General features: G+C 41.6%; 1 protein-coding gene across 2 annotated transcripts in view; it reads left to right on the plus strand.

Moving 5' to 3' along the window:
• LOC137095195 (dual specificity mitogen-activated protein kinase kinase 3-like) overlaps positions 1–27,757 on the plus strand; it is a 106,155-nt gene that overhangs the window by 16,912 nt on the left and 61,486 nt on the right. The window contains exon 1 of one of the 2 annotated variants that reach the window (XM_067461574.1): positions 21,269–21,591. The exons of the other annotated variant lie outside the window; for it this stretch is intronic. Within the exon in view, the coding sequence (XP_067317675.1) occupies positions 21,576–21,591 (16 nt within the window). The 5' untranslated portion in view covers positions 21,269–21,575. Of the gene's footprint in view, positions 1–21,268; positions 21,592–27,757 lie in introns of those variants that run through there. 2 annotated transcript variants of the gene reach the window in all.

Genomic DNA, 27,757 nt, shown 5'->3' on the forward strand with positions numbered 1-27,757 from the left:
CAAGGCTAAAGCACAAAACGAGCTCAGGCTTGCCAGGGACATTAAAAACAATAAAAAGGGATTCTTTTCTTATGTCAGTAGAAAAAGGAAAAACAAGGAGGCGATAGGACCTCTTTGAGGAGAAGATGGGGCAATGCTGACAGGGGATGATAGGGAAAAGGCAGAACTACTTAATGCCTTCTTTGCCTCGGTCTTCTCACAAAAAGAAAGTCATCTTCAACCTCAGCAAGATGGAGTGGATGAGGGATTTGAGGACATCCAACCCCAAATTGGGAAACAAGTCATCCAGGAATACCTGGCCGCTCTAAATGAGTTCAAGTCCCCAGGGCCAGATCAACGACACCTAAGAGTATTGAAGGAATGAGAGGAAGTCATTTCGGAACCATTGGCAACCATCTTTGAGAGTTCTTGGAGAACGGGAGAAGCTCCAGCAGATTGGAGGAGGGCCAATGTGGTCCCAATCTTCAAGAAGGGAAAAAAGGATGACCCAAACAATTACCAATGTCCGGTCAGCCTCACGTCGATACCGGGCAAGATTCTGGAAAAGACTGTTAAGGACGTGGTCTGCAAACACTTAGAAACAAATGCGGTCATCGCTAATAGTCAACATGGATTTATCAAAACCAAGTCATGCCAGACTCATCTGATCTCTTTTTTCGATAGAGTTACAAGCTGGGTAGATGCGGGGAATGCTGTGGATGTAGCGTACCTGGATTTCAGGAAGGCCTTCTTTGACAAGGTCCCCCATGACCTTCTGGCAAGGAAACTAGTCCAATGTGGGCGAGGCAAAACTACGGTGAGGTGGATCTGGAATTGGTTAAATGGACGAACCCAGAGGGTGATTCTCCCCAAGGCTTCCTCTTCATCCTGGAAAGAAGTGACAAGTGGAGTGCTACAAGCAGGGTTACCTTCTGGGCCCAGTCCTCTCCAGGATCTTCATTCATGACTTAGACGAAGGGTTCAAAGACATAATCATCAAGTTTGCAGACGACACCAAATTGGGAGGGAGAGCCAAGACTCCAGAGGACAGGAACAGGATTCAAAATGATCTTGACAGATTACAGAGATGATTGGCCAAAACTAACAAAATGAAGTTCAACGGGGACAAATGCAAGATACTCCACTTAGGCAGAAAAAAGTGAAAAGCAAAGGAACAGAACAGGGGACAATGCAAAGCATCAAGAGCAGTACATGCGAAAAAGATATTTGTAGCTTCTGAATAGTCTTCAAGGGCAAACCCACACAGAGCACATTGCAGTAGTCTATACGGGATGGAAGCAGAGCGTGGCCAAGTCTGACTTCCCAAGGTACCGGCACAACTTGTGCATGAGTTTAGTTGTGCAATTTGGGGTTGGATGTCCTCTAATCTCTCATCCACTCCATCTTGCTGAGGTTGAAGATGACTTTCTTTTTGAGGCAAAGAAGGCATTAAGTAGTTCTGCCTTTTCCCTACCCCCTGCCAGCATTGCCCCATCTTCTCCTCAAAGAGGCCCTATCGCTTCCTTGTTTTTCCTTTTTCTACTGACATAAGAAAAGAAGCCCTTTTTATTGTTTTTAATCTCCCCGGCAAGCCTGAGTTCGTTTTTTGCTTTAGCCTTGCAGACCTTTTCCCTACAGGAGTTGGCTATTTGTTTGAATTCTTCTTTGGTAATTTCTCTCTTTTTCCACTTCTTGGGCATGTCTTTTTTGAGTCTTAGCACAGTTAGAAGTCCTTTGGACATCCATTCTGGCTTCTTAGCAAGCTTCCTTTCTGCCACCATGGAGACTAGGACGCAGTGGAGCAATGGCTTCAAACTACAAGAAAGGAGATTCCACCTGAACATGAGGAAGAACTTCCTGACTGTGAGAGCCGTTCAGCAGTGGAACTCTCTGCTCCGGAGTGTGGTAGAGGCTCCCTCTTTGGAGGCTTCCCCTGTCCACCACTGAAACCTGTGGTTCCAGGCTCAGTGATGAGTCCAGGAGAACTCCCAAGCTGCATCTTCAGGGGGAGTGGAACCCCGTCTATCACAGGCCATAATCGTATGCCCAATTCGGCCTTACGACTGACCAGGAGGACCTCTGTCTTGTCTGGATTCAGTTTCAATTTTCATTCAGACCATCACAGCCACCAAGCGCCAGTTCAGGACCTGAACAGCCTCCTTAGCATCAGGTGGAAAGGAGTCATAGAATAGGGTGTCATCTGCATACACCAAAACTCGGGATGGTCTCTCCCAACAGCTTCGTACAGATGTTCAACAACACGGGGGACGATATTGTAGCCAAACTCCTTTCAAAGTCAGGGCCACACGATTAAACAGGAAACGACACTTGCAAACCAGGAACAGAAAACGGTTCACATTTTGTGACATGGCGCAATCCAAACCACAAATGGGAAGGGAAGGCCATAGAAGCCAATGTGTATGCAGGTAACTTAAAATCAGAAAGAATCCAAAATCTAAATCTCTTCCATCCCAAGCATTCTGGACCAGGGAGAAGTAAATAGTGGGCCATGCTTGGGGGGGGGGGGGGAGAATAATGTAAATATAAATAATAATAATAATAATAATAATAATAATAATAATAATATATAAATAAATAAACATAATAGTGATTTGCTGTGAGTTTTTCGGGCTGTATGGCCCTGATCCAGCAGCATTCTCTCCTGACCTTTCGCCTGTATCTGTGGCTAATGTTATCCTGCTGGTAGTGAGGCAGGTGGAATAGCAAGCTTGAATACCATTGAGTGGCCATGAAGCTGCAAAGTCAGTCTGTGAGGGTAGCCTGGCCTCTGTTGCCTTGGAGGCACACTCTGTGGAATGATGTCCAGGGTGAGAGACAGAACCATTGTCTGATTGAAGCAAGTGTGAACGTTGCAATTTGCAAGCTTGATTAGCATTGAGTAGCCATTAAAGGTGCAAAGTCAATCAGTGAGGGTATCTACATAGAGGTAGCCTGGCCTCTGTTACCTGGAGGCACCCCCAGGGAATGATGTCCAGGGTGAGAGACAGAACCATTGTCTGATTGAAGCAAGTGTGAATGTTGCAGTTTGCAAGCTTGATTAGCATTGAGTAGCCATAAAGGTGCAAAGTCAATCGGTGAGGGTATCTACATAGAGGTAGCCTGGCCTCTGTTGCCTGGAGGCACCCCCTATGGAATGATGTCCAGGGTGAGAGACAGAACCATTGTCTGTTTGAAGCAAGTGTGAATGTTGCAATTTGCAAGCTTGATTAGCATTGAGTAGCCATTAAAGGTGCAAAGTCAATCAGTTAGGGTATCTGCATAGAGGTAGCAAGTGGACTGTAATATACCTGTGGGATAATGTCCAGGGTGGGAGAAAGAACCCTTGTCTTTTTGAAGCAAGTGGGAATGTTTCAATTAGCAAGCTTGAATAGCATTGAGTGGCTATGAAGCTGCAAAGTCAATCAGTGAGGGTCTCTGCATAGTGGTAGCTGGACACCTCTTGCCTGGAGGCACCTTCTGTGGAATGATGGCTAGAGTAGGAGAAAGAACCCTTGTATGCTTACGTCAAGTGTGAATGTTGCAATTGGCATGCTTGGTCAGCACTGAGTAGTCTTACAGCTGAATAGCATTGAGTAGCCATGAAGCTACAAAGTCAATCAGTGAAGGTGTCTGCATAGAGGTAGCCTGGCTGTTGTTGCCTGAAAGTATCCTCTGCTTGATTTTGCAGCTGCAAGACTACTCAGTGCTAACTAAGCTTGCCAATTGCAACACTGATGCTTGCTTTAAACAGACAAGGGTTCTTTCTCCCACCCTGTACATCATTCCAGAGAGGGTGCTTCCAGGCAATAGAGGCCAGGCTATGTCTATGCAGATACTCTCACTGATTGCCTTTGCAAACTTCATGGCTACCCAAGCATACTAATTGCCACACTCACACTTGCTTTAAGCAGATAAGGGTTCTTTCTCCCAACCTGGACATCATTCCAGAGAGGGTGCCTCCAGGCAATAGAGGCCAGGCTACCTTTACGGAGATACACTCACTGATTGACTTTGGAAACTTCATGGCTACTCAATGCTGACCAAGCTTGTCAATTGCAACACTCACACTTGCATTAAACAGACAAGGGTTCTTTCTCCCACCCTGGACATCATTCCACAGGGGGTGCCTCCAAGAAATAGAGGCCAGGCTACCTTTATGGAGATACACTCACTGATTGACTTTGGAAACTTCATGGCTACTCAATGCTGACCAAGCTTGTCAATTGCAACACTCACACTTGCATTAAACAGACAAGGGTTCTTTCTCCCACCCTGGACATCATTCCACAGGGGGTGCCTCCAGGCAATAGAGGCCAGGCTGTGTCTATGCAGATACTCTCACTGACTGACTTTGCAAACTTCATGGCTACTCAATGCTGACCAAGCTTGCTAATTGCAATGCTCACACTTGCTTTACACAGTCAAAGGTTCTTCCTCCCACCCTGGACATTATTCCACAGAGGTGTGTGTGTATGTATGTATGTGTACACACACATGTATACATATACACACTCCACTTGCTTCAATGTCCAACAGAACTTCTGAAGATGCCATTAGCCACGGATGCAGGCGAAATGTCAGGAGAGAATGCCGCTGGAACATGGCCATGCAGGCCGAAAAACTTATAACAACCCAAACATAATATATAAAAATAAATATAAACATAATAAAAATAAATAAATATAAATATAAACATAATATTATAGTAATAATAATAAATATAATATATAATATAATAATAAAATATTATAATATTATAATAATATTATAATAAATATAAACATAAAGATAATAAATACAGGCCAAAAAACTCATAACAACCCAAACATAATATATAAAAATAAACATAATATAATAATAATAAACATAATAAAAATAAATAAAAATAAATATAAACATAATATTATAGTAAACATAATAATAGTAATAATAATAATAATAAACATAATATAATAAAATAAAATAATAAAAAATATTATAATATTATAATAATACAATATTATAATAAAATAATATAATAATAAACATAAACATAATATAATAATGAACATACAAATAATTATAAAAATAATTATAAAAATAATATAAACATAAACATTATATTTAAACACAATATAATAATAAACATAATAAACATAATAATAATAGTAATAATAATAAATAAATATAAACATAATATAATAATAAACATAAACATAAAAATAAAAAAAATATTAAAATAAATATTAAAATAATAAACATAAACATTATATATATATAAACACAATATAATAATAAACATTATAATAGTAATAATAATAAATAAATATAAACATAAACATTATATATATAAACACAATATAATAATAAACATAATAATAAACACAATAATAATAGTAATAATAATAGTAATAATAAATAAATATAAACATAATATAATAATAAACATAAACAAAGATAATAAAAATTAATATAAAATAATTATTAAAATAATATAAACATAAACATTATATATATATAAAAACACAATATAATAATAAACATAATAATAAACATAATAATAATAGTAATAATAATAAATAAATATAAACATAATATAATAATAAACATAAACATAAAGATAATAAAAATAAATATAGAAATAATTATTAAAATAATATAAACATAAACATTATATATATATAAAAACACAATATAATAATAAACATAATAATAATAATAACAATAATAATAATCATCATCATCATCATCATATAGTGGCTCTGGGTGTCTTTGGGCTTGACTGCCTTGGAGGAGATCCATCTGGCCCTGCCTTCTTCCTCTGCTCACCACCTTCCTCCTCTTCCCTTGCTTTGCCCATTTGATTCATGCACCGCCCCATGTGCTGCTTGCGCTTCCTGTTGACTCTTTTCCCCCATTGGCCTGAGCACGGGCGCTTTCGTAGGCACCAAATAAAGCAACACTATAAAGGCGGCCGGCTGCTGCTGCCACCGGGGAAGGAGTTCATGGTGTGGGCGGCAAAGTTTGTGAATGGGAACATGGCAAGGCGCATTGCTCCCTTGTTATCTCCCTGGCAATGTGCATGCCTGAACTTGCGCCATTTGCTTCCATTCCCCACTGCTCTGGACAGGAAATCCATGCCTATTTCATTATACCATTATACATTATACATTATTTCGTGCTCAGAACCACTGGGTTGCTGTGAGTTTTCCAAGCTGTCTAGCTGTGTTCCAGAAGCATTCTCTCCTGATGTTTCACCCACATCTATGGCAGGCATCCTCAGAGGTTGAGAGGTCTGTGGGAAACTAGGCAAGTGAGGTTCATATAGCTGTGGAATGATGTCCAGGGTGGGAGAAAGAACTCTTGTCTGCTTGAGGCCAGTGGGAATGTTGCAATTGGCCTCCTTTATTAGCATTTAATGGCCTTGCAGCTTCAAAGCCTGGCTGCTTCCTGCCTGGGGGAATAATAGAATCATAGAGAGACCTCGTGGGCCATCCAGTCCAACCCCTTTCTGTCTAGAAGCAGGTATCTGTTCTCACGAGAAGTACAGATTGAGAGAAATGTGGGAGATGAATTTATTGATTGAGGTTCTGGGTTTGAGCCTGCCACTTTTGGACTCTCGCTTGCTGAGGTGTTCCAGCGAGTGTCTCTGTAGATCTTACAGAGATCTACAGAGATCTTACAGAGATCTTACAGCGATCTCCCCCTGTGTGCCCAGGGGGGAGTCTCTCATTTGGTACCAACCATTGATTGAGGTTCTGCCACTTTTGGACTCTCGCTTGCTGAGGTGTTCCTGCGAGCGTCTCTGTAGATCTTAGGAAACTATTTCTTGATTTAAGTCATTGACGTGCTGGCTGATACCCAAACGGGATGAGCCGGAGATGTCATTGCCTTGGTCCTTTCACTATTGGCTGCTACTTCCCGGCAGATGTCAGGTGGTGCAAAACAGTGTAATTTCCCCAGCGGTGTTGGGCATAGACATCCTATGATAATGCGGCATGTCTCATGAAGAGCCACATCCACTGTTTTACCGTGGTGATATGTGTTCCACACTGGACATGCGTATTCTGCAGCAGAGTAGCAAAGTGCAGATGTCTTCACTGTGTCTGGTTGTGATCCCCAGGTTGTGCCAGTCAGCTTTCGTATGATATTGTTTCTAGCACCCACTTTTTGCTTGATGTTCAGGCAGTGCTTCTTGTAGGTCAGAGCACGGTCCAGAGTGACTCCCAGGTATTTGGGTGTGCTGCAATGCTCCAGTGGGATTCCTTCCTTCCCAGGTAATAATCCTCAGAGCTCGGGATGCTTGTCTGTTCTTGAGATAGAAAGTACATGTCTGTTGTTTTAGATGGATTGGGAATCAACTGGTTTCCCCTGTAATAGGCAGTAAGAGCACCTAAAGCTTCAGAGAGCTTCTGTTCAACCATTACAAAGCTCCCTGCTTGAGCGGTGATGGCACGATCGTCAGCGTAGATGAAACTCTCTGTCCTTTCTGGCAGTGGCTGGTCATTTGGGTCAATGTTAAACATTGATGGAGCAAGCTGGTTTTCCCTGTAATAGGCAGTAAGAGCACCTCAAGCTTTGGAGAGCTTCTGTTCAACCATCTCAAAGCTCCCTGCCTGAGCAGTGATGGCATGATCGTCTGCATACAGTGTTTCCTCAGAGCTTGAGATACTTGTCTGTTTTGAAGGTGAAAAGTACATGTCTGTGTTTTAGATGGATTAGAAATCAACTGGTTTCCCCTGTAATAGGCAGTAAGAGCACCTAAAGCTTCAGAGAGCTTCTGTTCAACCATTTCAAAGCTCCCTGCTTGAGCAGGGATGACACTATCATCAGCATATGGTGTTTCCTCAGAGCTTGAGATACTTGTCTGTTCTTAAGGTGAAAAGCATGTCTGTGTTTTAGATGGATTAGGAATCAGCTGGTTTTCCCTGTAATAGGCAGTAAGAGTACCTCAAGCTTCGGAGAGCTTCTGTTCAACCATCTCAAAGCTCTCTGCTTCAGCAGTGATGGCACGATCATCAGCATACAGTGTTTCCTCAGAGCTTGAGATACTTGTCTGTTCTTAAGGTGAAAATTTTCCCTGTAATAGGCACCTAACGCTTCGGAGAGCTTCTGTTCAACCATTTCAAAGCTCCCTGCTTGAGCGGTGATGGCACGATCGTCAGCGTAGATGAAACTCTCTGTCCCTTCTGGCAGTGGCTGGTCATTTGTGTAAATGTTAAACATTGATGGAGCAAACTGGTTTTCCCTGTAATAGGCAGTAAGAGCACCTAGAGCTTCGGAGAGCTTCTGTTCAACCATCTCAAAGCTCTCTGCTTGAGCAGTGATGGCAGTATCATCAGCATATGGTGTTTTTTCAGAGCTTGAGATGCTTGTCTGTTCTTAAGGTGAAAAGCGCATGTCTGTGTTTAGATGGATTAGGAATCAGCTGGGTTTCCCTATAATAGGCAGTAAGAGCTCCTCAAGCTTCAGAGAGCTTCAGTTAAACCATCTCAAAGCTCTCTGCTTGAGCAGTGATGGTATGATCGTCAGCATACAGTGTTTCCTCAGAGCTTGAGATGCTTGTCTGTTCTTAAGGTGAAAAGCGCACGTCTGTGTTTTAGACGGATTAGTAATCAACTGGTTTTCCCTGTAATAGGCAATAAGAGCACCTCAAGCTTCGGAGAGCTTCTGTTCAACCATCTCAAAGCTCCCTGCTTGTGTGGTGATGGCCTTTTGCTAATTATTTAATTATTGTATTGTCGAAGGCTTTCATGGCCAGAATCACTGGGTTGTTGTAGGTTTTTTCGGGCTATATGACCATGGTCTAGAGGCATTCTCTCCTGACGTTTCGCCTGCATCTATGGCAAGCATCCTCAGAGGTAGTGAGGTCTGTTGGAACCAGGAAAATTATTTAATTATTAATTTTGCATTAATTAATTATTTAATTATTACTAATTATTTAAAAATATCATTACATTCCATTGGTTTTCTCAGTGTTCAGTGAGAGGCCAATCTTTTCATTTGCTTCTGCAAATTTGCAAAGGACTTCTTCTGAATGAGCATAGACTATGGTATCATCCGCATATTGGGCGTTGTGGCATTAATATATTACTACTGAATATATCTATTAAATAATGTATCATATATATATATATATATATATATATGCGCGCACACACATATACATACACGTTTCAAGGCCTTCTGAATGAGCATAGACTACGGTATCATCTGCATATTGGGAATTGTGGCATTAATATATTACTACTTAATATATCTATTAAATAATGTATCATTCATATATATATATATATATATATATACGCACACACACATATACGTACATGTTTCAAGGCCTTCTTCTGAATGAGCACAGACTACGGTATCATCTGCATATTGGGCATTGTGGCATTAATATATTACTACTTAATATATCTATTAAATAATGTCTCATTCATACACACACACATATACGTACACGTTTCACGGCCTTCTTCTGAATGAGCACAGACTACGGTATCATCCACATATTGGCATTGTGGCATTAATATATTACTACTTAATATATCTGAATGAGCACAGACTACGGTATCATCCGCATATTGGGCATTGTGGCATTAATATATTACTACTTCATATATCTATTTCATTCATATATATATATATATATATATACACAAACACACACATATATGTACACTTTTCAAGGCCTTCTTCTGAATGAGCATAGACTACGGTATCATCCGCATATGAGGCATTGTGGCATTAATATATTACTACTTAATATATCTATTTCATTCATATATATATATACACAAACACACACATATACGTACACGTTTCAAGGCCTTCTTCTGAATGAGCACAGACTACGGTATCATCCGCATATTGGGCATTGTGGCATTAATATATTACTACTTAATATATCTATTTCATTCATATATATATATATATACACAAACACACACATATACGTACACGTTTCAAGGCCTTCTTCTGAATGAGCACAGACTACGGTATCATCCGCATATTGGGCATTGTGGCATTAATATATTACTACTTAATATATCTATTTCATTCATATATATATATATATATATACACATACACACACAAACACACACATATACTTATACGTTTCAAGGCCTTTTTCTGAATGAGCACAGACTACGGTATCATCTGCATATTGGGCATTGTGGCATTAATATATTACTACTTAATATATCTATTTCATTCACACACACACATATACGTACATGTTTCAAGGCCTTCTTCTGAATGAGCACAGACTACGGTATCATCCGCATATGGGGCATTGTGGCATTAATATATTACTACTTAATATATCTATTAAATAATGTATCATATATATATATATATATATATATACGCGCACACACATATACGTACACGTTTCAAGGCCTTCTTCTGAATGAGCACAGACTACGGTATCATCCGCATATTGGGCATTGTGGCATTAATATATTACTACTTAATGTATCTATTAAATAATGTATCATTCATATATATATATATATATATATATACACAAACACACACATATACGTACACGTTTCAAGGCCTTCTTCTGAATGAGCACAGACCACGGTATCATCTGCATATTGGGCATTGTGGTATTAATATATTACTACTTAATATATCTATTTCATTCATATATATATATATATATATATACACAAACACACACATATACGTACACGTTTCAAGGCCTTCTTCTGAATGAGCATAGACTACGGTATCATCTGCATATGGGCATTGTGGCATTAATATATTACTACTTAATATATCTATTAAATAATGTATCATTCATACACACACACATATACGTACACGTTTCACGGCCTTCTTCTGAATGAGCACAGACTACGGTATCATCCACATATTGGCATTGTGGCATTAATATATTACTACTTAATATATCTGAATGAGCACAGACTACGGTATCATCCGCATATTGGGCATTGTGGCATTAATATATTACTACTTAATATATTTCATTCATATATATATATATATACACAAACACACACATATACGTACACGTTTCAAGGCCTTCTTCTGAATGAGCACAGACTACGGTATCATCCGCATATTGGGCATTGTGGCATTAATATATTACTATTTAAATAATGTATCACATATGTCTTGGAGTGCAAGAATGCACAATTCATAGTCCCATCGCCTTCTTTGCACGCCTTGAGTTGAGTTCCAGAGTCCCAGAGCGTGGGTGGCTTATCGACGTAAAGCAACCCACCCTTCTGTGCAAACACAACGAACCAACTTTTCCCATTTCCGGGAAAGAAATAAAACAAAAGCCAGGGAAAGTTTTACCTGGATCCTTCTGGTTGGGGCGCTTTGTCCTGGATTATATGGCCGTGTAGATCCAGCCTCAGTCAATCCTCTGTCATCCCACCTTTTCCAGCTGCTTTTATCATGTCCAGCTGACCTCAGGTCCTGCAAGGTCACTTGTGCTGTATTAATTTGGAAGCAGAGAAGGCTACAGACCTTGCCAAACTACAGCTCCCATCACTCCCTAGCATTGAGCCGTGGCACTTCAAGTGGTGTCAAACTCAATGCATTCTGCCATGTAGGTCCATCCCAGGAATTTCTAGGTCTTTCAGTGCAATTTCAATGGAAATTGACCATAGGGTCATTCTAAATAGACTGAGAAATGCCTAGAGAAATATTCTTTTGGGTAGTACACACACATATATAATACATGTATATATACGTGTGTGTGTGTATACATACACACACATAGCATTTTCTTTATGTGTGGTTTTGCACTTTTCAGTACATGTGGAGGGCTTGCTGAGTTCAGCAGTCCTCTCTCCCTTTCTCTTTTCTTCTTTCCACCCTTTCTCTCTCCCTTTCTTCTTCTTCCTCCCTTTCTCTTTCTTTCCTCCCTCTCTCTCTCTCCTTCCTTCCATCCTCCCATTCTTTCTGTCTCTTTATTTCTGTCACTCTTTTCCTATCTTCCTTCCTTCCCCTCTTTCATTATTATTCTCGCTTCCCTTCCTTCTTTCCTTCCTTCCTCCTTCCCTCTCTCCCTTTCTCTTTCTTTCATCCCTTCCTTTTTCTCTCTCTCTCCTTCTTTCCATCCTCCCATTCTTTCTGTCTCTTTATTTCTGTCACTCTTTTCCTTCCTTCCTTTTTTCCTTCCCCTCTCTCATTATTATTCCCGCTTCCCTTCCTGCCTTCCTTCTTTCCTCCCTCCCTCCCTTTCTCTTTCTTTCATCCCTTCCTTTTTCTCTTTCCTTCCTTCCTTCCATCCTCCCATTCTTTCTGTCTCTTTATTTCTGTCACTCTTTTCCTTCCTTCCCTCCCTCCTTCCTTCCTTCCTTCCTTCCTTCCTTCCTTCCCTCCCTCCCTCCCTCCCTCCCTCCCTCCCTCCCTCCCTCCCTCCTTCCTTCCTTCCTTCCTTCCTTCCTTCCTTCCCCCTCTCATTATTATTCTCGCTTCCCTTCCTTCCTTCCTTCCTTCTTTCCTTCCTTCCATCTTCCCTCCCTCCCTTTCTCTTTCTTTCCTCCCTTCCTTTTTCTCTCTCTCTCCTTCCTTCCATCCTCCCATTCTTTCTGTCTCTATTTCTGTCACTCTTTTCCTTCCTTCCCCTCTCTCATTATTCTCGCTTCCCTTCCTTCCTTCTTTCCTTCCTTCCTCCTTCCCTCCCTCCCTCTCTCTTTCTTTCATCCCTTCCTTTCTCTCTCTCACTCTCCATCCTTCCTTCCATCCACCGAATTCCTTTTCTCTCTTTATTTTTGTCACTCTTTTCCTTCCTTCCCTTCTCTCATAATTATTCTCCCTTCCCTCCCTCCCTCCCTCCCTCCCTTCCTTCCTTCCCTCTTTCCTTCTTTCTTTCCTTCTTTCTCTTTCTTTCTTTCTCTCTTTTATTCTCCTTCCTTCTTTACTTCCTTCCTTCCTCTCACCCTCCTTCCATCCTTCCTCTCTCTCTCTTTATTACCCTTTCTTTCTTTCTTTCTTTCTTTCTTTCTTTCTTTCTTTCTCTCCTCCCTTCCCTTCCTTTTATCCACCCATCCTTTCTCTTCCTTTCTCTCTTGCTTTCTTACTGTCCCATTTTCTTCCCTCCTGCCTTCTTCTCAATCCCTCCCCTTCTCTCCTTCCTTCCTTTCTCTTTTAGTAACTCTCTTTCCCTCCCTTCGTTCCATCCATTCATCAAGCCATCCAACCTTCCTTCTTTCTTCTCTTTTTATAACTCTCTTTCTCTCCCCCCTCCCTTCCATCAAACCGTCCATCCATCCTTCCTTTCTCTCTCCCTCCCTCCCTTTATCACTCTCTTTTCCTTCCTTCCTTCCTTCCTTTCTCTCTATCCCCCTCTCCCCTTCCCTTTATCCTTCCTACCTTCCTTGCTTCCTTCCTCTGTCTCTTTCCTTTCTCTCTCTCTCTCTCTCATTATTACCCTTCCTTCCTTCCCCTATCTCTTTCCTTCATTCCTTCATTCCTTCCTCTCTTTCTATCTTTCTCTCTCCCTCCCTTTCCCTTTAGCCTTCCTTCCGTTCTCTGTCTCCTTCCTTCCTTCCTTCCTTCCTTCCTTCCTTCCTTCCTTCCTTCCTTCCTTCCTTCTGCTATCTCTCTCTCATTACCCTTCTTTCCTTCCCCTCTCTTTCCTTCCTTCTTTCCCCCTCTTTCCCCTTCCCTTTATCCTTCCTTCCTTGCTTCCTTCCCCTGTCTCTTTTCTCTCTCTCTCTTGTTATTATCCTTCCTTCCTTCCTTCCTTCCTTCCTTCCTTCCCCTATCTCTTTCCTTCATTCCTTCCTTCCTCTCTCTTTTTCTGTCTTTCTCTCTCCCTCTTTATCCTTCCTTCCTTCATCTGTCTCCTTCCTTCTTCTGTCTCCTTCCTTCCTTCCTTCCGCTCTCTCTCTCTCATTTCCCTTCTTTCCTTCCTTCTCCCACCTCTCCCCTTCCCTTTATCCTTCCTTCCTTCCATCCTTCCTTCCTTCCTTCCTCTGTCTCTTTCCTTCTTTTCTCTCTTTCTCTTTCTTTATGTCTTTCTCTCTCCCCCTTCCCTTTATCCTTCCTTCCTTCCTCTGTCTCTTTCCTTCCTTCCTCTCTCTCTCTCCCCTATCCCTTTATCCTTCCTTCCTTCCTTCCTTCCTTCCTTCCTTCCTTCCTTCCTTCATTCCTCTCTTTCTTTATAACTCCTTCCCTCATTTCTTTCCTCCTTCCCTTTCCCCCTCTCTTTATTTCCTTCCTTATTTCTATCTCTCTCCCCCTTCTTTTCCCTTTATCCATCCATCCATCCTTCCTTCCATCCTTCCTTCCTTCCTCTTCCTCTGCTGGGAAATCATCCCTGTGTTCCTCCTATTCTTTCTTCTTCTCCTTCTCCTGGTTGTGTTTATTCTCTCACTCTTTCCCAGGCCTTCCTTCTTTTCTTTTCCTTGAGCAGGAAATGTTTTTGCTGAGCTGGAAACATTGTCCTCCTTTGTTTCCCCTCATTTTGCCACAAATCCTTGAGATCACAGACAGACTCCATCAGCAGAAACTTTTTTTGGGGGGTGGGTGGGGGGTCCCTTTCCCTTGGCTTGCCATCTGGGTCCCATTAGGAACGGCCTCATAAGGCAAGAATTTTGTGGTTGCCTCGGCCCCGACTTTTCCTTCTTCCCGGAGTCTGGATGTATATGGTTTGACTTATAACATGATGTCATTGAGGCATATTTCGGAGGTGACCACATGCCCTCCTTTCTCTCTCTCTCTCTTCTTTTCTTCCTTCCTTTCTTCCCTTCACCCTCTACTTAGAAGCCTGGCTGCTCCATTCTTTCCTTGACTGACTCATTTGGGAAAGAATTATTTCGCTATGGAGAAAAGACATGAGCAAATTCCTCCAGCTGGGCCAAAATGTCCATTGCCTTTCCTGGGAGTTCACATGCATCTCCAATCATAACCATTGGGGAGGATGGGATATGTAGTACCACCATGCTTGATATCATGGAGAGGGATTACGTTGCTCTCCCTGCATGCATTAGGGAGGATGGGATATGTAGTACCACCATGCTTGGTGTTGTGGAGAGGGATTGCGTTGCTCTCTCTGCATTCATTGGGGAGGATGGGATATGTAGTACCACCATGCTGGATGTCGTTGAGAGGGATTGCGTTGCTCTCCCTGCATGCATTAGGGAGGATGGGATATGTAGTACCACCATGCTTGATGTCAAGGAGAGGGATTGTGTTGCTCTCTCTGCATGCGTTAGGGAGGATGGGATATGTAGTACCACCATGCTTGGTGTTGTGGAGAGGGATTGCGTTGCTCTCTCTGCATTCATTGGGGAGGATGGGATATGTAGTACCATCATGCGCAGTGTCATGGAAAGGGATTGCATCACTCTCTCTGCAAGCATTGGGGAGAATGGGGTATGTAGTACCACCATGCTCGGTATCATGGTTAGGGTTTGCGTTGCTCTCTCGGCATGCATTGGGGAGGATGGGATATATACTACCATCATGCTTGGTGATGTGGAGAGGGATTGCGTTGCTCAGTCTGCATGTATTAGGGAGTATGGGATATGTAGTACCACCATGCGTGATGTCGTGGAGAAGGATTGCGTTGCTCTCCTGCATGCATTAGAGAGTATGGGATATGTAGTACCACCATGTGTGATGTCGTGGAGAAGGATTGCGTTGCTCTCCTGCATGCATTGGGGAGGATGGGATATGTAGTACCACCATGCTTAGTGTCATGGAAAGGGATTGCATCACTCTCTCTGCAAGCATTGGGAAGAATGGGGTATGTTATACCACCATGCGTGATGTCGTGGAGAGGGATTGCATTGCTCTCTCTGCATGCATTGGGGAGGATGGGATATGTAGTACCACCATGTTTAGTGTCGTGGAGAGGGATTGCATTGCTCTCTCTGCATGCATTGGGGGGATGGGATATGTAACACAACCTCTCTGAGGGATGCTTGGTGTCGTGGAGAATTGTGTTGCTCTCTCTGCAGGCATCAGGGAGGATGGGATATGTAGTACCACCTTGCTTGGTGTTGTGGAGAAGGGTTTCATTGCTCTCTCTGCATGCATTAGGGAGGATGGGATATGTAGTACTACCATGCTTGGTGTCCATCCAGTCCAATGCCAATCTGTAGGAAGACACCTTCAAAGCCTTCCCGACAGTTGGCCATCCAGCTTCTGCTTAACAATAATAGTAAAATGATAATAATATAGATTCCTAGAGTTGAAAGAGACCCCTAAGGGCCATCCAGTCCAACCCCAATCTGCAGGAGGACACCTTCAAAGCCCTCCCGACAGATGGTCATGCAGCCTCTACTTAATAATAATAATAATAATAATAATAATAATAATAATAATAATAATAATAATATAGGAGCCTAGAGTTGGAAGAGTCCCCTAAAGGCCATCCAGTCCAACCCCAATCTGCAGGAAGACACCTTCAAAGCCCTCCTGACAGATGGTCATGCAGCCTCTACTTAATAATAATAATAATAATAATAATAATAATAATAATAATAATAATAATATAGGAGCCTAGAGTTGGAAGAGTCCCCTAAAGGCCATCCAGTCCAACCCCAATCTGCAGGAAGACACCTTCAAAGCCCTCCTGACAGATGGTCATGCAGCCTCTACTTAATAATAATAATAATAATAATAATAATAATAATAATAATAATAATATAGGAGCCTAGAGTTGGAAGAGTCCCCTAAAGGCCATCCAGTCCAACCCCAATCTGCAGGAAGACACCTTCAGAGCCCTCCCAACAGATGGCCATCCAGCCTCTCCATAATAATAATAATAATAATAATAATAATAATAATAATAATATAGGATCCTAGAGTTGGAAGAGACCCCTAAGGGCCATCCAGTCCATCCCCAATCTGCAGGAAGACACCTTCAAAGCCCTCCCGACAGATGGCCATGCAGCCTCTACTTAACAATAATAATATAGAATCCTAGATTTGGAAGAGACCCCTAAGGGCCATCCAGTCCAACCCCAGTCTGCAGGAAGACACATTCAAAGCTCTCCCGACAGATGGCCATGTGGCTTCTACTTAACAATAATAATATAGGACCCTAGAGTTGGAAGAGACCCCTAAAGGCCATCCAGTCCAACCCCAATCTGTAGGAAGACACTTTCAGAGCCCTCTCGACAGATGGCCATTCAGCTTTTAGAAACTAACTGGCTTGTCTTCCTAATGTTTGGAGGGGGGGGGGGGATCTCTTTTCCTGCCACTTGAGCCCATTGCTGAGTGTCCTTTCCTACGGGGATGGGCCCCATGTGTGTTTGTTTTGTTTGTTGTGGGGACATAGATCGGAAACTCAAATTGTGCAGAAGCCTCCAGGGCTGGAGTGGTGGCTGCCCAGTGCGGAGTTCCCTTATGCGCTGGTCTCGGTTCCAAAGTGTGTGCCCTCCCGGGAGTGGGCATAGGGTTACTCCATTCCTTTCCTCGGGCGGCAGCTGGCTTCTCTGCCGTCCAGAGCGGATCCGGTTTCGCTCCTGACGCAGGTTGCCCGGTCCAGAGAGGAGGCCGCACTTGGACACTTGCCCTCCAACAAAGAGGTGGCCGGATTGCAAGCCTGGGCACACTTCGGCCCTTCAGGTGTTTTGGACTCCGACTCCCACAATTCGCTGTTAGGAATTGTGGGAGTCGGAGTCCAAAACACCTGGAGGGCCCAAGTTTGCCCAGCCCTGCTTTAAAGCAAGCATTGAGTAGCTCTGAAGCTGCAAAGTCAATAAGTGAGGGTATCTGCATAGAGGTGGCCTGACTCTTGTTGCCGGGAGGCACCCCCGGTTCTGGCCATAGAAACCTTTGACCACACAGCAGCAGTTGGCAAGCCTGATTAGCATTGAGTAGCCCCGAGTCTGCAAAGTCAATCAGTGAGGGTATCTGCATAGAAGTAGCCTGGAGGCACCCCCTGTTCTGGCCAAAGAAGCCTTTGACAAGACAACGGCACTTAGCAAGCTTGATTAGCAATGAGTAGCCCTGAAGCTGCAAAGTTAATCAGTGAGGGTATCTGCATAGAAGTAGCCTGGCTCTTCTTGCATGGAGGCACCCCCTGTTCTGGCCAAAGAAGCCTTTGACAAGACAACAGCACTTAGCAAGCTTGATTAGCATTGAGTGGCCTTGAAGCTGCAAAGTCAATCAGTGAGGGTATCTGCATAGAGGTAGCCTGGCTCTTGTTGCCTGCAGGCACCCTCTGTTCTGACCACAGAAGCCTTTGACAACACAATGGCAGTTAGCAAGCCTGATTAGCATTGAGTAGCCCCGAGTCTGCAAAGTCAATCAGTGAGGGTATCTGCATAGAAGTAGCCTGGCTCTTCTTGCATGGAGGCACCCCTTGTTCTGGCCAAAGAAGCCTTTGACAACACAACAGCAGTTAGCAAGCCTGATTAGAATTGAGTAGTCCTGAGTCTGTAAAGTCAATCAGTGAGGGTATCTGCATAGAGGTAGCCTGGCTCTTGTTGCCTGGAGGCACCCTCTGTTCTGGCCACGGAAGCCTTTGACAACACAACAGCTAAATTTGTTTGTAATTACAATCTATGTGTGGGTTGCTGTGAGTTTTTTGGACTGTCTGGCCATGTTCCAGCAGCATTCTCTTCTGACGTTTCGCCTGCATCCGTTTTGAAGCATGAAAAGTCAATCAGTGAAGCCTCCTCTTTCGACTGGTGCCAGTTAAAAGTGGTATCAAACTGTGTCAATTCTATGCTGCAGACGAACCCAATTGTGCTGCTGGTAAGTCACGCTCTCTCAGCTTCAATGTCACTATTGGCATTCTGGGATTTGTAGTCTGCTGAACTGAAAGTACAAATCCCACAGGCTTTAAAGTGGTGCCGATCTGTCATAACTGTGCAGTGTGGATGTGCGTCTGGTAAATCATACTCTCTTAGCCTCAATTGGCATTTTGGGATTTGCTGTTTGGTGAGTTTTCAGCTGAAACTACAAATCCCGCAGATGTTAAAGTGGTGCAGATCTGCCATAACTATGCAGTGTGGATGTGCTGCTGATAAGTCACAACCTCTCAGCCTCAATCGGCATTCTGGAATTTGTAGTTTGAAGAGTTTCTAGCTGAAACTACAAATCCCGCAGGTGTTAAAGTGCTGCTGATCTGACATAACTGTGCATTGTTGATGTGAGCCAAGGGCCCTAAGAGTGGAAAAACTACAACTCCTAGGAATACTAAAGATTTTGACCATTGGAAATGCCCTGGCCTCAAGGCTAGGGAAATCCTAGGAGTTGTAGTTTGCCAAGGGCTTTAAGAGTGGAAAAACTCCAACTCCCAGGATACTAAAGCTTTTGACCACTAGAAATGCCCTGGTTGAAAGCTATGGAAATCTCTGGAATTGTACTTTGCCAAGGACCCTGAGTGTAAAAATTACAACTCCCAGGATACTTTTGACCACTGGAAATGCCCTGGCTGAAGGCTATGGAAATCCCGGGAGTTGCAGTTTTCCAAGGACCCTAAGAGTGGGAAAAACTACAACTCCCGGGATACTAAAGCTTTTGACAACTGGAAACATCCTGGCTGAAGACTAGGGAAATTCTGGGAGTTGTAGTTTGCCAAGGGCCTAAGAGTGTAAGAACTACAACTCCCAGGAATACTAAAGCTTATGGCTACTGGAAATGCCCTGGCTGGAAGCTATGGTGTTGTAGTTTTCCAAGGACGCTGAGTAGAAAAACTACAACTCTCAGGAACACTAAAGCTTTTTCTCACTGGAAAAGCTATGTAGTTATAGTCTTCCAAGGACCCTGAGTAGAAAAACTACAACTCCCAGGAACACTAAAGCTTTTTCTCACTGGAAAAGCTATGTAGTTATAGTCTTCCAAGGACCCTGAGTAGAAAAACTACAACTCCCAGGAACACTAAAGCTTTTGCTCACTGGAAATGCCCTGGCTGAAAGTTATGGAGTTGTAGTTTTTCTGCTCAGGGTCCATGGAAAAGTTGTAATTTTCCAAGGACCCTGAGTGGAAAAACTACAACTCCCAGGAACACTAAAGCTTTTCCTCACTGGAAATGTCTTGGCTGAAAGTTATGGAGTTGTAGTTTTCCAAGGACCCTAAGAGTGGAAAAACTACAACTCCCAGGAACACTAAAGCTTTTCCTCACTGGAAATGCCCTGGCTGAAAGTTATGGAGTTGTACTTTTCCAAGGACCCTAAGAGTGGAAAAACTACAACTCCCAGGATGCTAAAGCTTCTGGCTACTGGAAATGCCCTGACTAAAAGCTATGGAGTTTTCCAAGGACTCTATGAGTGGAAAAACTACAACTCCCAGGAACACTAAAGCTTTTGCTCACTGGAAATGCCCTGGCTGAAAGTTATGGAGTTGTAGTTTTCCAAGGACCCTAAGTGTGGAATAAAAACTACAACTCCCAGGAACACTAAACTTATGGCTACTGGAAATGCCTTGACTAAAAGCTATGGAGTTGTAGTTTTCCAAGGACCCTAAGAGTGGAAAAACTACAACTCCTAGGAATACTAAAGCTTTTGATTACTAGAAATGCCCAGGTTGGAAAGTATGGAGTTGTAGTTTCCCAGGGACCCTAAGAGTGGAAAAACTACAACTCCCAGAAATACTAAAGCTTATGGCTACTGGAAATGCCCTGGTTGGAAGCTATGGAGTTGTAGTTTTCCAAGGACCCTAAGAGTGGAATAAAAACTACAACTCCCAGGAACACTAAAGCTTTTGCTCACTGGAAATGCCCTGGTTGGAAGCCATGGAGTTGTAGTTTTCCAAGGACCCTAAGAGTGGAAGTACTACAACTTCCAGGAATACTAACTCTTATGGCTACTGGAAATGCTTTGACAATATATATTTATATTTGCAATATATTTATATTTGCTATGGAGCTGTAGTTTTCCAAGGACTCTAAGAGTGGAAAAACTACAACTTCCAGGAACACTAAAGCTTTTCCTCACTGGAAATGTCTTGGCTGAAAGTTATGGAGCTGTAGTTTTCCAAGGATCCTAAGAGTGGAAAAACTACAACTCCCAGGAACACTAAAGCTTTTGCTCATTGGAAATGCCCTGGTTGGAAGTAATGGAGTTGTAGTTTTCCAAATAGGGCTCCAAATAGTTTTCCAAATAGGGCTCGAAGAGTGGAAAAACTACAACTCTCAGGGATACTAAAGTTTTTGAGCCATGTAGGTTCAAGCTTGCTTCCAGTTCTGCAATGTAAATAGGAGAAAGGACCCAAATTCCTGCTGCAAGCAATTGTGGCAGGGTCCCTTTAAATATGGTTCCAAGCTCCGCCTTCTATCCCCACCGGCGCTTCCGATTGGCCAGCGCGGCTGCCTATCACCTTCCCTGTGTGTCTGGTTCCCTGCCAGTTTCCCCTCTGACGTCACGGGCCGCCCTGCTCCCTTTGCTGCTGCTGGGCAGCTTTCTCTCTCTCTCTTTCTGCAAATAGAGAGATATTATTTTTGTGCATTGCTTCTTTGCAACTTTGGCCTCCTTCCAGTCACCCGAGGCGCCTGCAAAACCTTGGGGAAAAAAAAAGAAAGTCCAAGCGGCTAGTCCTGAAGGAGGAGATCCAGAGCATGCAACTGCTTTTGCAATAGTTTGCAATATTTTTTTTGCAGCCCCATTTTCCTCCCCTTCGTTTCCAGGCGTGCCGTTTGCAGTTCTCGGACTTCTGGGAAGCCAACCATGGAGAGAAAACAAGGTAGACAGAGACAGATATACTTTAAAGTGCGTCTACACTGCAGGATTAACGCGGTTTGGACTCCACTTTTGGAGTTGTAGTTTTTGCAAGCATGCCAAGCTTTGCAAAAACTCTTAGGATTCCCATAGCAACCAGGCATGGGAATCCTAAGGTCTAATTTTTGCAGTGTGGGTGCAATTATGACTTTGCAGGACCAAAATAATAATAAAATAAACTATTTACTATTTAGTTTGGTAGTTGGTAGGGAAGGGTTGTTCTGGAGTAGATCCTGCACCGGTTCTAGCTTATATCTAGATGTGTGTGCATGCATTAAAAGAATGGCTTTCCCCCTCCCTTGCTTTGGCTTGTTATGCAAAAGTCCCTGTGACTTGGAAGGGATTTTTCCTTCCTTCCTTGGGTGACCTGTGTTTTCCTCTCTGCCTCCCTCTTCCTGCTTTGCAACTTCTGCAAATACACACACACACACACATAACTTTGCTATATATATTTGCAATATATATATATTTGCAATATATAATTGCAATATATGCATATACATATATATGCAATATATATTTATAGTTGCAATATATATATTTGCAATATATTTATATTTGCAATATATTTATATTTGCAATATATTTATATTTGCAATATATTTATATTTGCAATATATATTTATTTTTGCAATATATATTTGCAATAAATATATATATATATATGCAAAATATATTTGCAATATATGTATATATATTTGCTATATATATATTTGCTATATATATGTGCAATATAGATTTATTTTTGCAATATATATATAATTGCAATATATGTATATATATATGCAATATATTTATAGTTGCAATATATGAATATTTATTTGCAATATATATATTTGCTATATATATCTGCAGTATATATTTATATTTGCAATATATATATATTTGCAATATATATATATATGTATTGCAAATATATATTGCAAATATAAATATTGCAAATATATATTGCACATATATATAGCATATATATATATTGCAAATAAATATACATATATTGCAACTATAAATATATTGCAAATATAAATATTGCAAATATAAATATATATTGCACATATATATATATAGCAAATATATATTGCAAATAAATATACATATATTGCAACTATAAATATATTGCATATATATATATATATATATATATATATAGCAAATTTGCAATATATATATGTTTGCAATATATATATGTGTGTGTTGCAAGCAGGCTGACCTTGCAAAGGAGGGAGCTTCAAGGAATTGCATTATATATATTTTGGAACTGGACTGTGTATGTGTCTCTGCTCAGTGCAGACCCATGTCATGCAATTAATGCATTGCTCTGGGTCACACGAATGCAGTTCCAAAGGGCATGGCATGGCAAGCAGGGCAGATCCTGCCTCAATCAAAGAGTTTTGCAAGGCTGTATCTTCAGGAAGAGGTTTGTCGCTGTGCAAAACTCAAGCCACTTCTGCACTGTCATAGATAATCCAGATTATCTGCATTGTATTAGATTGTATGACAGTGTAGACTCAAGATAATCTATTTCAGAGTTTGATAATCTGGATTACACTGCCATATAATCCAGAATATCTAAATAATCCATATTATTTTGATGATAATATGGATTATTTTGATAATCCGGATTATATGGCAATTTAGTCTAAACCAATGCAGTTTACACCGGATAATATGGAATGTGTTGATAATCTGGATTATATGGCAGCGTAGACTTGGATAATCCACTTCAAAGCAGATAATACGGATTGTTTTGATAATCTGGATTATATGGCAGTGTAAACTTGGATAATCCAGTTCAAAGCAGATAATACGGATTGTTTTGATAATCTGGATTATATGGCAGCGTAGACTTGGATAATCCACTTCAAAGCAGATAATATGGATTGTTTTGATAATCTGGATTATATGGCAGTGTAAACTTGGATAATCCAGTTCAAAGCAGATAATACAGGTTGTTCTGCTATTCTGGATTAGATGGCTTTTTAGACTCAGATAATCCTGTTCAAAGCAGATAATACAGATTTTTGATAATCTGGATTAGATGGCAGTGTAGACTCAGATAATCCAATTTAAATCAGATAATATGGATTGTTTTGATAATCCAGATTATATGGCAGTGTATATTCAGATAATCCAGTTCAAAGCAGATAATACGGATTGTTCTGCTAATCTGGATTACATGGCTGTGTAGATTCAGATAATCCAGTTCAAAGCAGATAATATAGATTGTTTTACTACTCTGGATTATATGGCAGCGTAGACGCAGATAATCCAGTTCAAAGCAGATAACACGGATTGTTTTGCTAATCTGGATTATACGGCAGCGTAGAGTAAGATAATCCAGTTCCAAGCAGATAGGAATTGTTTTGATAATCTGGATTATATGGCAGTGTAGACTCAGATAATCCAGTTCAAAGCAGATAATATGGATTGTGGCTGTTTCCAAGTGAAACCTGCATCTCGTTTCTACACTGCTGCATAATCCGGATTATCAAATCAGATCATCCACATGTTTTTCTTTGAAGTGGATTATAGGAGTCTACACTGCCATATAATCCAGTTCAGAGCAGGCGAGCTATGAGGAGAGGTGGGTAAGAGATAATAATATTAATATTAATTTTGTTTCCTACCTGCCTCTCCTCAATAATAATAATAATAATAATAATAATAATAATCATAGAATCAAAGAGTTGGAAGAGACCTCCTGGGCCATCCAGTCCAACCCCATTCTTCCAAGAAGCAGGAATATTGCATTCAAAGCACCCCTGACAGATGGCCATCCAGCCTCTGTTTAAAAGCTTCCAAAGAAGGAGCCTCCACCACACTCCGGGGCAGAGAGTTCCACTGCTGAACGGCTCTCACAGTCAGGAAGTTCTTCCTCATGTTCAGATGGAATCTCCTTTCTTGTAGTTTGTAATAATAATCTGGATTGAAAATAGCAATGTAGACATTGCAGGAACTCCCACCCCTTGGTTGCAATAGTGCAAACTTTTGCAGCTTCTCATTAGATCTGTCTTGGAAGTTGATTAAGTTGATTAAGGAAGTTGATTAAGGCATATTTCCCGGGATCCAGGAAGCTCTTCTCCCCTTTCGGGTGCGTCTACACTGTGAGATTAATGCAATCTGACACCACTTCTTCATTGCAATGGGAGCCTGGTCGTTTTCGCTTTGCAAGCCTTCTCTTTCCAGGGAGTTCTGGTGCCAACATTGACATTTAAAATCCAGATGATCTGCTTTGAACTGGATTATATGGCGGTGTAGACTCCAATAATCCGGTGGCGTCAAGCTGCATTCCTTCCACAGTGGAGACGCACGCCTAGTTCCTGATGTGCAGCTTCCCAGCAATCAGTGTCATGAATGCACAGCAGAAGCCCACTTCATCTGCTTCTGAAATGTTGTAGGCCGACGGCGGCATCCGGATTGCAAAAAGCATGCGTTGTGCATGATCAAGGACTTTGATATCCAGCAAGGCCTCCTCTCGCCCAAGGTTTGGACTTGGCGGGCGCATCTGCACTGTGGAACGAGCGCAGTTTGGCACCACTTTCCCTGCCTTGGTTCAGTGCTATGGGATTACGAGAGTTTTGGTTGCGCACGGTCTATTATTATTATTATTGTTGTGTTTATTATGGAGACGGGCGCATCTGCACTGTAGAACGAGCACAGTTTGGCGCCACTTTCCCGGTTGTGGTTCAGTTCTATGGGATCATGGGAGTTTTCATTTTGCACAGATTATTATTATTATTATTATTATTATTATTATTGTGATTATTATGTTTATTATGGACACGGGCGCATCTGCATTGTAGAACGAGCACAGTTTGGCACCAGTTTTCCTGCCGTGGATCAGTGCTATAGCATCATGGGAGCTTTGGTTGTGCATCATGGAAGTCTTCATTTTGCATGGTCTATTATTATTATTATTATTATTATTATTAATTATGCACATGGGAGCATTTGAAGTGCAAAACGAGCACAGTTTGGCACTTCTTTCCCTGCCATGGTTCAGTGCTATGGGATCATGGGAGTTTTCATTTTGCACAGTCTATTATTATTATTATTATGGACACAGGCGCATCTGCACTGCAGAACGAGCACAGTTTGGCGCCACTTTCCCGGTTGTGGTTCAGTGCTATGGGATCACGAGAGTTTTGGTTGTGCACGGTCTATTATTATTGTTGTTATTATTGTGTTTATTATGGACACAGGCGCATCTGCACTGTAGAACGAGTGCAATTTGGCACCACTTTCCCGGTTGTTCTATGGGATCATGAGATTTTTCGTTTTGCACAGTCTATTATTATTATTATTATTATTATTATTATTATTGTGATTATTATGTTTATTATGGACACGGGCGCATCTGCACTGTAGAACAAGCACAATTTGGCTCCACTTTCTTTGCTGTGGTTCAGTTTTATGGGATCATGGGATTTTTCATTTTGCACTGTCTATTATTATTATTATTATTATTATTATTATTATTATTATTATTATGCTTATTATGGACACGGGTGCATCTGCACTGTAGAACGAGTGCAATTTGGTGCCGCTTTCCTTGCCATGGGTCAGTGCTATGGGATCATGGGAGTATTGGTTTTGCATGTTCTATTATTATTATTATTATTATTATGTTTATTATGGACACAGGTGCATATGCACTCTAGAACGAGCACAGTTTGGCACCACTTTCCCGGTTGTGGTTCAGTTCTATGGGATCGTGGGAGTATTGGTTTTGCATGCTCTATTATTATTATTATTGTGATTATTATTATGTTTATTATGGACACGGGCGCATTTGCACTGTAGAACGAGCACAGTTTGGCGCCACTTTCCCTGTTGTGGTTCAGTGCTGTGGGATCCCGGGAATTTTGGTTGTGCGTGGTCTATTATTATTATTACTACTACTACTACTACTACTACTACTATGTCTATTATGGACACAGGCGCATCTGCACGGTAGAACGAGCACAGTTTGGCACCACTTTCCCTGTTGTGGTTCTGTGCTATGGGATCATGGGAGTTTTCATTTTGCACTGTCTATTGTTATTATTATGTTTATTATTATGTTTATTATGGACATGGGCGCATCTGCACAGTAGAACGAGCACAGTTTGGTGCCACTTTCCCTGTTGTGGTTCAGTGCTATGGGATCACGGGAATTTTGGTTGTGCATGGTCTATTGTTAGCATTATTACTATTATTATGTTTATTATGGACACAGGCGCATCTGCACAGTAGCACGAGCACAGTTTGGCGCCACTTTCTTTGCCGTGTTTCAGTTCTATGGGATCCTGGTAGTTGTGGGTCTGCATGGACTATTATTATTTCTATTATTATAATTATTATTACTACTACTATTATTATGTTTATAATGGACACGGGTGCATCTGCAAGGTAGCACGAGCGCTGTTCGGCGCCACTTTCCCTGCCATGGTTCAGTGCTATGGGATCCATGGGAGTTTTCATTATTATTATGTTTATTACGGACACGGGCGCATCTGCACCGTAGAACGAGCAGAGTTTGGCGCCACTTTCCCTGCCGTGGTTCAGTGCTTTGGGATCATGAGAGTTTTGGTTGTGCACGGTCTTTTATTATTATTGTTATATTTATTATGGACATGGGCGCATCACCACTGTAGAACCAGCGCACTTTGGCACCACTTTCCCTGCTGTGGTTCAGTGCTATGGGATCATGGAAGCCTTCATTTTGCATGGTGCATTATTATTATTATTATTATTATTATTGCACATGGGTGCATTTGAAGTGTGAAACGAGCGCTTCTTTCCCTGCTATGGGATCATAGGTGTTTTGGTTTTGCATGCTCTATTATTATTATTATTAGTAGTAGTATTACGTTTATTATGGAGATGGGCGCATCTGCACTGTAGCACGAGCGCAATTTGGTGCCACTTTCCCTGCCATGGGTCAGTGCTATGGGATCATAGGAGTTTTGGTTTTGCATGCTCTATTATTGTTATCATCATCATCATCATCATCATCATCATTATCATTATTATGTTACTTATGGAGACAGGCTCATCTGTACTGTAGCATAAGTGCAATTTGGCGCCACTTTCCCTGCCATGGGTCAGTGCTATGGGATCATGGGAGTTTTGGTTTTGCATGCTCTATT

This window comes from Anolis sagrei, chromosome Y, assembly GCF_037176765.1.
Source record: "Anolis sagrei isolate rAnoSag1 chromosome Y, rAnoSag1.mat, whole genome shotgun sequence".
NCBI lineage: Eukaryota > Metazoa > Chordata > Lepidosauria > Squamata > Dactyloidae > Anolis > Anolis sagrei.